Genomic DNA, 14733 nt, shown 5'->3' on the forward strand with positions numbered 1-14733 from the left:
TTCCACAATAATTAGACTCTGTGAAAGCACTTTGGCAGGCCACGTGAAATACCAAGAAGCCAGAAAAGTATTGGCAGATGAATTCCAACCGATACATTGGCATTGGTATCAGCTCAGCCCTATTTATAACATATTTTCTACCTCCCCTCCCCGGTAGTATGATTGTTGGATGCACCAAAGTATGTGGCTCCTCAGGTAATGCAACCCTGAAAACTGATATAGCATTACCTATTACTCCCTCAAGGAAGAGTAGAATCAAAATGTTGGACAAATATTTTGGAACAGAAAATGTCAATACAAGGAAGATATCGAGTGGGCAGAGCAAAGCAGTACAAGCTGCTGCGAAGGCTGGTAACTGCAGTTGCTCCCCCCCCTTTTCATGCAATCCAGTTCCATTTTACATGTTCATTGTTGGAGCCACCTTGCATCACTTCTTGCGCTGAGATTTGTTTTCATTCACTTGCTCAAGAGATAGTAGGAACAGGGTATAAACCAATACAAACTGAATGTTAGGATGCACTACTACCAGGAGAAAAATGTATTTGATAATTAAAATGTATATTTTTAAACATAGCCTGAAAAAAAAAAAACAATAAAACCCAGTTTTGCCCGGGTTTAATTGGGTTTTAACTGAAAAAAAAAGGCAAAATGCCAACTCTGGTATAAACATTGGTCACATTCCACTTTAGAACACGCTACATAGTACACAATATTTAAAATAAAATATACATAACCTTGCATTGTCAATAATACTGCCTCTTGTAACTCTACTTCAAGTTAAGTCTCAATAGCAAAATTTTCCAGATTTTAATTTGTTTGTCCATCAAAGATATTAGGATCCAAACGTGGCCAGTCTGAAGATGTATGGAAATGTAACAAAAGGTTGGTTGTTTCCTCAAATTTCATTTTTGGTACAACACAAACAGTACTCACATTTATTATTTAAAAACATGCATCTTGATAATTAACTCTCTCCTATGTGTATAATACTCTGAAAGATACTTATATAAAAAAATACTTCATGTAAACTGTTAGTCTAAATTTTGTCATTTACAGATATTATTATTTCAAGGTTCTATACTTTGCAGAAAAGTCTGCAAATGCAATAATTCACTACACATCATAGTGTAAACAGTGCAATTTGTATTTCACACATTATAAAAATAAAATTAACACACTTGAACTGTAAACATAAATGTAAACATAGACGATACATGAGAAATTATGTTTCTAAAAAAAATGGTTGAGAATCCAATGTTAGACCATCTTCTATAGATTCACCCAGTTATTATTGTTAAACTTTTTGATGCTCTCCAGAGATTTGTACCTTGGGATGTTGTCCAGTTCACCTGGACTTCCACCTATTTTCTGTGATATATTAATAGGTAGACTTGAAACAAAAAATTAATTTCTCTTACGTCTTAAAAGCAAAAAAAAAAAAATATGAAAATTTATTAACACTGTACCCGAAAAGAATTGTTCCACTGTTAACCAGTAAACTCAACCAAGATATCACATTTCATTTGTTTGTCGTCTTTGATAACAATCTCTCTAACAGCCCTTTCAATTGCTGCAGCACTTATACCAAACATATCAAGTAACTGTGCTGGTGGTCCTGAGCGTGGGACATCCCGAACTGCGAGCTTCTTCACAATGATGCCTTCTTCAGCCACGGCTGAGAGCACAGCTTCTCCAAGACCTCCTGCAAATAAATGAAAACAACAACTCAATCAATGTCTATGATTGATTGATTTATTTGGAGTTTTGAGTCCACTTTATGCACAGTAAGGCTAATTGGGACTGGACATACAGTTTAAAGTGGGATCCGAACCACTATGTGCCTCCACCGGGTATCGAACAGTGTCTATGAGAATGAAACTATGAAACTATATATATATATATATATATATATATATATATATATATATATAAATCGATAATCAATATTTCTGTAACCTTTGGTATCCCTTAGACATCAGTCTTGGTATCAAAACAAAACTACCTTGGATGGAGATTGTGCTTATATTGAGAATACCTACACATCACGTTTTAGTTAATCAACACAGCACATTTACAAGTTGTGACCTCAACTTCCTGCCAGTGTGGAGAAGCTCTACATTCAATTAATCACTTGTAAGAACAATGACACTTACAGCAATAACATTGTGATACCCTATATAAAAAATTACAACGTGTAGAAACTCCATTTCTGATATCCATATCAATGTTAATCTCCGGACCTTGTACTGCAGTCATATGGAGACTATAAGCCCCTGAACAATTGAAGGGCTTGGATGTAAAACGTGGTGACACTTCGGTCATTTTTGAGTTCATTAAGAAAAAAGAAGGTTATTAGAAGCTATATTGCAGATAAATTGTTTTTGTATTGTGTTTACCAATTTCAGAAGCCTTCGCCGAGTCCATGCAAATTGCATGATATGGCAATTACCCTTGAAAATTGAAAGATGGCTCTTTTTACTTTGTAACTCAATAATGACCAAAATGTCACCATGTTTTACTTTCGAGCCTTTCAATTGAGACAGACAAAATCACAAGACATAGTAATACCATTGAAGCAGAAAGGACACAACAACATTCAATAAGAGACAATGTAGCATATAATTTCCTGAAGAAAGAGAATAAGCATATCAGTTGATGTTTTGGAACATATACAGTGGAATCTTGATTTTACGTTGTCATAAAAAACTAAAAATGCTGGAAAATTTTATAGCATTTTCTCTATTGGGACCATGAATACTGAATGTATGATGGGTGGAAAATGTAAAAACGGGGAATGTAAAATCGGGGTTCCACTGTATAATAGAGCCAGAAATTGGAACCTTTGGCTGGAAATTTGCTAATAAGTAGTGTGAGCCAATTAAAATGGGACAACGATGTTCCAAATGTATCATTTTGTGAATCAAAAAACCCATAAAATTCCAATTTATTGTGATGTAAATATTTTCAAATTGTATGTTCATTTTGTCTGCTCAAGTAAATAATTGAACCACTCAATGTCTAGAAATTACTTCAGATACAAAAGAAACATTTGGCATACTAAAAGGCTTATCAAATATTAGTTTATTACAATGAAACTTATTCTTGTCAGTTCATCAACATGCCAAGAAAGAAGCATTTCATCAACTAATTAGTACGATTACTTGCTTTTAAATTAAATTGATCGCTATGAAATAAAGGACAGGAAAAGTTTCAAGTTTCTCTCACAGAAATTATTGCATACTTCGTTTCCTTCTTTGGTAAGGTTGGGTTTCATTTTTAAAAATTATCACAAGTCTTAATTATTAGTATCTATGGAGCATATCACAGTACACAGTAGAAACAGTTCCAATTTGTTTACTTTTTGGATAATGAATCAAATAATGAACAAATACAGTATTTCATTAATTCCCTCCTTCTCTTCCATCAAATAAAGTATAATACCTTCTGCATAATGATCCTCAACAGTTATAATTCTTCCTCTGCACTGCTTGGCATTGTCGATGATTCCAACCTTGTCAATTGGCTTCAGAGTAAATGGATCCATTATCCTAATTGAGATTCCAGCCTTGGCCAGCTCGTCAGCTGCTCTAATGGCTTCAAGTAGAGTCACACAGCAACCAATAACTAAGACTACATCATTAGGGTTCTGCCTGATAATTTTGGACTTCCCAATCTGTAACATTAAAGTGTAATATATTTACCATCTTACATTTTATTCAATCGATTTTCATAGCACAATGCCTGTGGAGTATAATATTCCCCTCAAAATAATAAGACTAATAAGAATGACTATGAGTGGTGCTAAAGCAAGAGTGAAAGTAAATAGTAAACTTAGTGAAGAATTTGAGTTCAATGCAGGAGTGAAACAAGAGGATGGCCTTTCGGCAGTGTTATTTAACCTGGCACTGCACAAAGTAATAAATGTAGTTGACCAGAAGAAAATAATATTTGGAAAGTCCAGTCAAATCTGCGCTATATTCAGATAATATTACAATCATTTCTAGAACAATAAGTACACTTATACAAATTTATGAGCAAATGGAAAGAGAATCAATAAAAATCCTTACTGTAAATGAAAAGAAGACAATGTACATGAGAATGACTAACTCTTGAGATCAGAAGAGCACCTCAAGATCTGACAATTGGAGAGAAAAAATTGAGGGAGTCCCTTGTTTCAAATATCTGGGGACAATCGTATGTAGCGACACTGATATGAGTAAAGTAATAAAGAAGAGAATACAAACAGGCAATCGTGCATATTTTGCAAATAAGCAGCTGTTCAGAAATAGACTGATCGCAAGAAATACAAAGCTTAACATTTATAAGACACTGGTACGACCAGTTGTCACTTATGATCAAAGAATTGGACTTTGAAATTGTCAGATGAAAATGTTCTCAGAATATTTGAGAGACTGATATTAAGAAAGATATATGGACCTGTGAGATGATCACTTGAGATATAATGCAGAGCTAGGTGATTTAATAAAAGCCCAGGAGAGAGTGAGATTTGTCAAAGCTCAGAGAATAAAGTGGTTGGGGCATGTGGAGAGAATGATGGAAGACCAGATACCAAGAAGAATATTGAGAGAAAAGCTTCACCATGCAAGAAAAAAGGGCAGACTACGGCGTCACTGCAAACTTGCGGACGATGAAAATTAAAGGATGGAGGAGAAGAATTGATGACAGAGTGGAATGGAGGCTGATTGTAGAGGAGGCCAAGGCCCACCAAGGGCTCACGAGCCAGAAAGAGAGAGAGAGAGATGATATGGTATAGTTCCATGTAAATACCACAAACTGTTTTGAATTGTAACAATTTTCAATTATTGATATAAGTATCAGTGATAATCAATAGGAGTATGACCATTGAAATTGGTATCTGTTGAAAGTGGTATCTGCTCAGCTTTAATTATCTTCTCAGTTTTGTAAATGCTAATTTCTTTATGAACAAGGAGTATTGTTTATACAAGGGGGCGACCCTGCCCTATGAAGCAGAAATATTTCAACATGAAAAAAAAATGGTGTTTAACCCGAACTTTAAGCTACTTGTGGAAACTGGTCAGATATGAACTTAAAACTCACAACAGGTTTAACTTGTAAAGTTAAAGAATAAGAAAATTCCAATTGAGTAAACTTCAGAAAAAAATTGTACATAAAACAGGATACAAACGATATGCAAAAACTCTAACATACATACTCATTAAATAGACACATACAATTTTCCCAACAGAACCTTTCAGTACGGTATTGGAACTGTGATGGATAAATGACAAAGAGAGACCCTATGTGGCAGGAGTGTAGCGCTGCTTTCAGTTGCCAACTCCAGTGAAGACAAGGGTTTGTCTGATCATTTGCTGTTCGAGTGACCAAAGAATGAAAATAGAAGAAGAAAGGAAAAGAAACTTCGAGATCAAATACAAAGAGAAAAACAGATTTTAGCTCTCATATAAAAGCATACTTAGTTTTACCAAAAATTCAACAAAATGCAAGCATAGGGTGTAACTACATTTTTATATTGGTATATTTTAGGCAATAATATTAAACCCGAACCTAAGCTTGCCACATTCAATGTGTAGCATCATAAGAGAGAACCAAGAATATCAAAAAGAGGAAAAAAGTATTGCAAAATATTTAATATAAAATTTTATTTATGACAAACATTTTGTTGATTTTTTGCAAGAATACATTTTAGAGTGTGTAATAATCATAGAAAGCTATTAAAAATTATTGTCTAGAAATATAAGCATTTCTATGTGATATTATCATGTAATTATTGGAAAGAAAAAGACACATGAAGCAAACCTGAAAAGCTTCAGCGTTGTTATATAGCAGAGGAGTGTTCGGCCTGGATGTTCTTATGAAACAAATTCCTTTAGTATTTGCAGCAAGCTCCACTGCACGCTCTGTGCTGACAGCATCACTTGGGTAGAACACTGTGCATCCTGCAAGTATATATGTAAAGTATACATCATATCCACAAACACACAAACATATACACACATTCCTTGACTTTTATAGTATATGATTTTAAATGTCCAAATGGAAAATAGATATCCAGTTGTGGATATCCATTTCTAGGTATCCATTGGATGACCATGGCGTATCCCATCCTGGATACCCATGGTTTCTCCATTTCTCAATTGAGCTTTCTCAAGTGAAGCTGCATGTTGAGTTTCTATTACACACAGTGCAAAATTGGACATATTCTTTTCTTGAAAATATAACTCAAATGTTTACAAATTCATTCTCCTGCAGGAAGCTTAGTTTGATCTGATAGTTACGTTTTTCAAAGCTATTCCAGAATTAAGTAATTAACCCCTTTACTGTGGTGGCCTTGAAGAGAAGTTTGACAAAAAATTCATCATAAATAATTACTATATTTAGACTCTCCGCAAAATGAAGCTAATCAAAACAATCTATATATAGACTCTGCTGCAATTTACCATTATATTAATTTTTGGATTCATAAATTATTTTAATTTTTATATTTTTAAAATGCACATATTTTTAATTTGTATTTTTAATTACTTTTCATAAGGTAAAATGTGTAATAGTATTTTTGTTTATCGTCGAAATTTTTGTTTATTTCTTCAATAACAAGCAAAATACACGTAATTACAAAATTAATATTAGTGAAATTTTATATATTTTGATTACAATATATAATGCCACAAAAACTTCTGTTGCTATAGAGTCAGTATATACCTAACTTACAATAAAAAAAAACTAACAATTGCAATTGTGATCTACATTCAATATATAATGTCACTTTCAATAGTCCTTCTATTTTTCTCAGGCTCATATTTACTTTGGTAAATTATAAAATCATTATTAGAACATAGTCTTTGTGCTCTCAGGAAAAAATTTAAAAATATGTTATCCATTGAGAGCACAAAGACTATGTTCTAATAATGAGGATATCAAAAATTAAGAAGAAAGGCTCTTTAATATAGCAAAAGAAAATGGCTTTTACACTAACAGAATAAACCAAATCAAAAAACAAGTCGCAAGAAAACTAAAGGAAAAGAGAAATACAGACAAAGATGAAAAATCTGTTGAAAAGAAATTTGTGTGTATTCCATTCCACAAGAGATTCTCACATAAAATTGCATAAATTTTTAGAAGTTTTAATTTCAAAATTGTTTTTAAATCACCAAGAAGTTTGGAATGTACATTTAATGAATTCAAAATGAGAAACTCTCTACCAGATGTGGAAACCACAGGAATATATAATATAAGTTGTTCATGTTCAAAGGATTATGTGGGACAAACAGCAAGGAAAATGGCAATAAGATGGCACGAACACGATTTGGACATTATAAATCTAAACCCAAGAACAGGTTTGTCAACTCATATCATCAAAGAGAAGCATTTGATTAAAAAGAGAAGGGTTTTAAAAAGATTAATGGGAAACACACAGTTGAATGTCTGGGAACCTTCGTTCATTGCAGAAGAACACTGGAATAAATTAAATAATGAAAATGGTAACATAGATCCAGTATGGAGTTTTCTTTTTCACAAATGGAGTAAGCCACCATCTTTCAAATTTAATGTAACAGAAAACATCAAGAGACTGTGAAAACAATGATGAATTTGAATTACCTGATGATATTTGGGATTCATAATTTTAAAAAAATCTGAAATAAAAATAAAACAGACTGCTTTTTTCAGTTAAGTTGCTATATTACAACAATGTAACATTGACAACATCCATTATATAACAGATTCTTTTTGTTTAAAAAAATTACTAACCATTGTTATAACTGTATCTTTAGTCAAAATGAAAATAAATGTCTGATGAAAGGAGCGTGTGTTCTGAAATGTCACAAAGAAAAACTGTTTTCTTATGCTTGTAATAACCGCAAACTACAGGAAAATAAAAGAAAAGCTACTGAACACAAGGCAGTATAGGATAATGAATAGAGTCCATATAGTAACAATGTTAAAATGCAGGAAAACACACAATACAAAGTTGTTGTTTTTTTCAGTACCAACAATGCATAAAAAATGGATTGTTTGCTTGCAAACTGCTTGCTGGCATGAAAAAGAAGGGTCTATATATATGACTTGCCCCAATACAACAGCCGTTAATTTTCAAAACACCATCTATATATAGTCACGCCGCAAAATAGTCCCATTTTTCGAGAGTCTTACATATAGTTCCGCCGTGGTTAAGGGGTTAAGGAACTTGTATATACACATATCACCAGCTGAATACTATTTTGTCATATGTCCATCTGCACTCACTTTGCAGGAGAGCTGATTGAAGTTTTTCATTTGCAGACTTTGAATACACAAGATTTGTGCAAACATTTTATTGATATTGATAATGCACACCACTCGACAGCTAGATATGTCGCTTTACAACATGATATATTAACCTGTATGGAACGTAATAATATCAACTCATCTCTGACAAAAAAAATAAGGGTTGCAACAAAATAGCATTCAGCTGGCAATATTTTCAGGTTTAAATGTTGTTTTTCAATGTTTTTGTCAACAATCTGAGATATTTTGTTTGAAGTTCACTTTGAAATATCGCCATTTTAAAACGTTTATGATAATACTTTGCTGTTTACGATATCAGATAGTAAATAAAATGTATTTAGCAGCACAATACAGTATGTTGGGTAACATCCTTAATGTAGTTACATGAAATAATTGAGATAGACTTTTTTAAAAACTTGATTTCATTGGGTTTTCCAGGTTTTCAATGTTTCACAAAGTTCTTGTTTGAATCAGAAGGGAGTAAGGACTCACATCAGATATTTGAATCTATTCCTTGGAAACGAGCCTGTTAACGTTTCTGTCAGTTACTTCAACTTTTCTGTGTACTAGGGTCAAAATTCATTATAAACTAATTGCAGACAGTCAATCATAAGTATAAAAAGAAAACATATTTTATATGAATTCTTGTGCTAGTGTAAATCATTAAATAAAATCCTGTTGCAACACCCACCATTCTTCAAGACCTTGTCAACATTTTTCAGTTTCTGTTACAATATTAACATTTACCCTCACATCTAGGGAGTATTATTAGTTACCTGGAATCGACCTGAATAGTGCAAGATCCTCAAGAGCCATTTGACTTGGTCCATCTTCACCAATGCTCACGCCACAATGAGAACCAGAAAGATTGATGTTGGTTTGGGAAATTGCACCCATTCTAATCTAAAACAATAACACATTGATCATAAACATTTTTACTTTCCTGTTGTTTTAGTGGTGTGGCATTTTCTGTAGAATATGAAGGTTTACAGAAAGTTGTACACATATGTTAAACTGCAGACTCAGTTCCAACTAGCCTAACTATGCATAAAATGGACTTACAAACCCCATGCTAATTAGAAGATGAAATTTCCTTAGCAGCTGAGATTTATTTTATCTTTGAAGTCTTGCCGAAAGTAATTCATAAAAATGTGTGTGGTACATCGAATGTGTTACTCGCTTATTTTACAAACATCTATTAGGATGACACACAATATCATATTTCTCTTCGTGAATTAGAAGAGGTACATGAATAACAATATTTACTTACTGTGCTCTGCTCACTCCTAACTCTTTTATGTAATATTTCTTTTCTGTATTTCTATTCAAATTATATTAGTGCTATTATTTGTTCTAATAATTTCCTTGCATGCCACCTTGGTGGCAAAGTACTTTCAGTGGTAAACCCTGTTTCCCCTCCAGATTCCATACTCAAATCCTGGCCTGAGTGTTTCAATTTCATATAATCACTCATCCTCAGCATCATGATGAGCCTGAACAGGTACAGAAACAATATAAAATGAGAGAAATAGGAATAATTACCATGTGAATCCATTACAATTATCATTTATTATCTATATCATATCTATCACAAGCTTCACCTGCACAGCAACTACATGCTAGGGCAATTACCTGGTCAAATGTACGAGAAAGAAAGGCTGCAAAAGTTGATACAAATGGAACTGTTCTCTCCCGACATGCAGCACCAATTGCAACTCCAACCAAGTTCTGCTCAGCTATGAAGCACTCTATGTATTTATTGGGAAAGGCCTAAAAATAAATGTTTTGTCTTTTATAAAAATTCACAATTCTTATATAATTATCAAACTTTTATAGTTCAACCACTGAATAACAACTGAGAAATTCCCTTTATCAAATTCACCTTAAAAGAAGTTAATTTGGGAAATTGGATTTTCTCTGGTTTATACCACAATACAGGTCAAATTAATGTATGGTATCTCTTATACAAGCAAAGGTATGTTATATTATCATATGTTATGTTATATCTGTACTGCAGTTTATTACTCCATTCCTGATAACCACTAAACACTGTTACTTATCCAAATTTGAAATAAACGACCATTTGGAACATAAGAATTTCTACATTCCCATTATTTGTATCATTATTAAAGAGATTGTTTACTAAAGTGTCAGTTCATTGCCAAACATATACATTACATTTGACTTGTAAGAGCAATCAAATGTTCGCAATATGTTTCCAGTTGAGTATGTACAATTGTTTCAGTGAAGTAGCAATGCAATAAGGAATGCTGAAATGTAATTACCTAGCTTCCATTTGTGTGTACTTGTAATGAAAAAGAGAGAGAGAGAGAGATACTTTTCATCCTTGACATGTGAATCCCAGCTGTGTATATTTAAATAGTCTTCAGTTCATTTGGAATGCAAAGCATATGGTGGTACTTCATCCCTATACTTTTTGTCATTTCTTTGTTAACAAAGAAAGCTTCAAATTTCATCAACCACACATTGTTTTTAAAAATCCTATCCCTGACTTGCCATTTGCCTTCACAAAGAAACTTGAGTCCCGACATGTATATGTCTATCACATGAGAATTTTTCTTTTTCAAGGTTCCTGATAGGTTCATTTTATAATGTTAAGAAGAGAACAACTTACACATTGTCATGACATATTCTGTTTTTGTTTGATTGGAAATATGTCGGTAATGGGAATGAATGGTGAATGCATGGATTGTGTAAAATATTGTTTTACTAACCGTATGCATAAATAACCAGCCATTGTACACTTCACTCTACACAGTTCATCATTATCTTAATGCTCATCATTATGGTGCAGTCAGTGAGATAATGATATGTTGAGCATGGATCGTTATACAAGTATTGAACTAGCTATGGAAGTGTGGATCATCACGTGAAAGAAGTCAATTGGTTTCGAGGATTCAGGATTTGACACAATTTATTTGGATATGCAGACCCGTAGCTAGAACTGATCTCCAGGGAAGGCTCACGGGTTATCAGGGAGAGGCTCATGGGTTATCCATTTTTAAAAAATTGAACAGTATTAAATGAAGGTAAATTATGTGGGGGGATCATTGTTATACAAAATTTATAAATATCATACAAATAATACATTCTCCTTAGTCTTTTAAAACATCTCTTGAAGTGTTAATTGACTGATACTGAAATCATCCCTTACACACTACATATTACTTTAGATGATACAGATATTTATATCACATAAAAAATGCGCAACATTGAATCAAAGTGCCTACAGTACATTCCATCCCCGGCCAAAGCAATGAAACTCCCTTACGTTCCCAAAACTTGAGAGCTGTTGACCTTTGATGCAGATGAGAAGGGAATTTGCATGATGACATCAAAGTCAGATTTCTGTCTAGACGGGAGGTTGCAACAGGGACAGTGAAGGTACAGATAAAGAAGCTCCCTATGAAAGAACGTACAAAGTCTAGATAATCTTCTAAATACTTGCAGCTACTTAGACTTCTGCTCATAAACAAGATGAGCGAATGTAATAGCTGCTCTTCATGTTCTGTGGATTTATCCTTAAACTTGTGAGCTTACATTTGCACTCTTCACTGCAAACAAATTACACCAAATAGTTTTACCTAATGCAAAGGGGGGCTGATGACAGTGCCAGAAGAGGGGTGCTGATGGCAGTTCCAGCATAGCTGAGCCCCCCCCCCCCCCCCCCGGCCCCAGCCTGGTTACGGGCCTGGATATGTGACAGTGTTTGTCAATTAGAACATTGCTTCATCACTACAAGAAGATTCGACCGAAAATGGATTGGAAGGCAGGATTTGTCACAAAGTTCATAGCAGGTTAAGTACCTGAGAATTTGTCCAGGAAATTTTGAAGGTTATTATTATCAAAATATTTGATGTGTCAGTGTTGTGTAGAGATTTTGTTCAGTGAATCAACTTAGTTCTCATTAACAACACATCATTAACTACTTGTTCAATTTGCTACAAAGTACTGGGAAAAGCTACTCTTAAATGTGCAAGGGCAAAACTTATTAGGTTGCATATTATTTGTGATTTCCTACTTTTTGTTGTGTTCTGTGATTAGATCGCATTAACTAATGATTGGAGGAAGTATATAAACTGCTTCAGCAAACTAGGACTTCTTTACAGTTTGATGCCAAGTTAGCAGAGTACCTGCTGTTTTTGAGGAATTCCCGGTTGGGAGAGGAATGTAGTCTTCCTACAGCCTCCGTCCTCACCTTCAGTCTAAGGACATGATGGAACTGTATGCATGAAGATCCTACCAGAGATGTCGAACGGACAGAGGCTCTTCCTTTCTTGAAATCTAGGAGCAATCACAACAAGGCTTACAGGACATTATTACCTATCGAAACCGTATGGGTTCAATCACCGAAGCACTTGTCGCCCAACTTCAAGCATGCAGATATTGTAGAAAGGTTGGGTGGAACTCATCTTTACAAAGTTTGCTTTGCCAATGGAACTCAATGAGTGGTACATTCACGTTGGATACGTCACTGGACATATTGACAACAAAACAGTCCAGAAGGCTGGGTTGATGGTAGTCCACCTGGACCAGAAGGTGCTGCGAGGTATCGAAATTCAGACTCCCAAAACTACCCCACCACAACCAGACATCGATGGACATCAGCCTCAAGATGAGGAAGTTGCTCTGCACACAAGATCCACATCGACTCCTCATGTGCCTAGGAGGTCGACCAGGGTTCAAGTATCCCCCTCCCACTAATAGATATGGTTACCTTTGTTAATTCTTCTTTGTAAATCTGGGAGGAATGTAGTGCTGCCTCCTTGATGAAAAAGAAGCAAACTACTTACTGTTGCTATGTAATAGTCTGTGCAAACAAGATGGAATATAGAATGTAGTTTCGTTGCAATGTAAAGTGTTATGTTGTTTGGGAGTTTTCACAATAAATGCAGATTTTCTTGATAATGGATGTGTTTTCATCGCACAACAGTTCCATGTGATAATGTATGTGTTTCATGATTAATGAGTACATTGCCTTTAAGTAGAAACTTAATGTAGTAAATATTTATTCATATATGGTCTGTCTTGTATAACTGAATACCTTCTTCTACTATGTATGCTATATTTAGCTCTTGTGGTCCTCCTTCCTTTTGATCCACAATACAGTGAACAAAAGCGAGGAGGATCAGAAGGGCAATACAGCAATAGAGAAGGGAACAGAAAATATTCACCAAAACTGGACAAGTTTCTGTGGGATGCATCTTCTGTATAAGAGATGGCTGCCTTTCCATCATCTTTTACCTGCATCTGAAGATGCGGCCATGAAAATTCAAACTTTTCCAGTATCTGGTGAGTTTGCTATTCCCTTCTCATGCACTATATGTTTCTCAATTATTAGATGGATACATCCTCCCTTGTACATCTGACCCCAATGCTTCTTCTGTGCACTTTTCAATAACACTTAGTATTTTAACAGGAAATATGTGAGTAATTCCAAAATTTACTGTTGCCCCACTTTAGGCTTTAAAGCAAAAATATGCATTTCAAGTTAGATGTTCACTATTAGCTGTGTACTAATTACTATTTAATTTTTAATGAAAAACTTATCTTATTCATGAGTGTTTTGTTATGGACAATTTATAGTTTATATGCTTCAATTTGGAATAACACTTCAAAAAAAAAAAACAGGGATTAATATAGACGGTTTCAAAAAAAAATCCCGTTCAGAATTATTACTTTTACTTACCTTTTTAATCTTATCAGAAAATGTTGAATTCTTGGTGTCTCCATCTAGTGCGATCACTCTGTCATGGTTCTTTGCCAACTTGACCAAAGCATTCCCATAAGCAGTTCGAGTAGCAACAGTTTCACCATGTGTATAGTTTGGTGGTTCCGAGAGTCTTATGTTTGAAACGGAAATTTTTGGTGCGTCATCAGCCAAAGGCTTCTTAGGATGAAGTTGTACTGAACTAGTACTCTTGATCAAGGTATTTAAGTGCTGAGGAAAGAATAACACTTATTTTCAATGTTCATATGTATTGTTATTCCAAGTGTCCTTTTACACAGCTTCAAAAATATTAATGAATTATAATCCCATATAATGTCTCTGTTACATTTTACTTAGTTTACATCACTGTTTTTATTGCTTTTAAATTAACATTTAGCATGAGGATGAACTATGATTTGATGAAACTGTTGAAGGAAAATTCAAAGGTACAGCCATACCTTGGCAAGGTATTGAACAGAGAATAGTATGTTGGTAGTGAAATAGTGTATCCATCACTCAGTGAAATCTGTATATGAGTCCTAGTTTCGAATCACAATATATTAGAATACTGAAACCATTGTATTTTGTTTCCAAGAATATTAAATTTAGTAGAATATTCCTTAGTAACGAGACAAACTGAGAGTGGCCGAACATGTTACATGATCAACTTCCGATCTAACCACCGAAGTTTCCAGGTTCTAATCTTGTCATGGACATGGGTTTTCTTTGTAAAGTAT

At 34.2% G+C, this 14733-nt stretch overlaps 1 protein-coding gene across 1 annotated transcript in view; it reads right to left on the reverse strand.

Moving 5' to 3' along the window:
• Window positions 1-1123: 1123 nt before the first annotated feature.
• Window positions 1124-14733, reverse strand: part of LOC145989307 (transketolase-like) — a 30405-nt gene continuing 16795 nt past the window's right edge. The window contains exons 6-11 of the mRNA XM_083124638.1: window positions 13976-14227; window positions 9898-10035; window positions 9042-9168; window positions 5800-5939; window positions 3442-3673; window positions 1124-1702 (exon numbers count right to left, since the gene is read on the reverse strand). Of these exons, the coding sequence (XP_082980764.1) occupies window positions 1488-1702; window positions 3442-3673; window positions 5800-5939; window positions 9042-9168; window positions 9898-10035; window positions 13976-14227 (1104 nt within the window). The 3' untranslated portion in view covers window positions 1124-1487. The remainder of the gene's footprint in view (window positions 1703-3441; window positions 3674-5799; window positions 5940-9041; window positions 9169-9897; window positions 10036-13975; window positions 14228-14733) is intronic.

This window comes from Lepisma saccharinum, chromosome 6, assembly GCF_977018435.1.
Source record: "Lepisma saccharinum chromosome 6, izLepSacc3.1, whole genome shotgun sequence".
Taxonomy (NCBI): Eukaryota; Metazoa; Arthropoda; class Insecta; order Zygentoma; family Lepismatidae; genus Lepisma; species Lepisma saccharinum.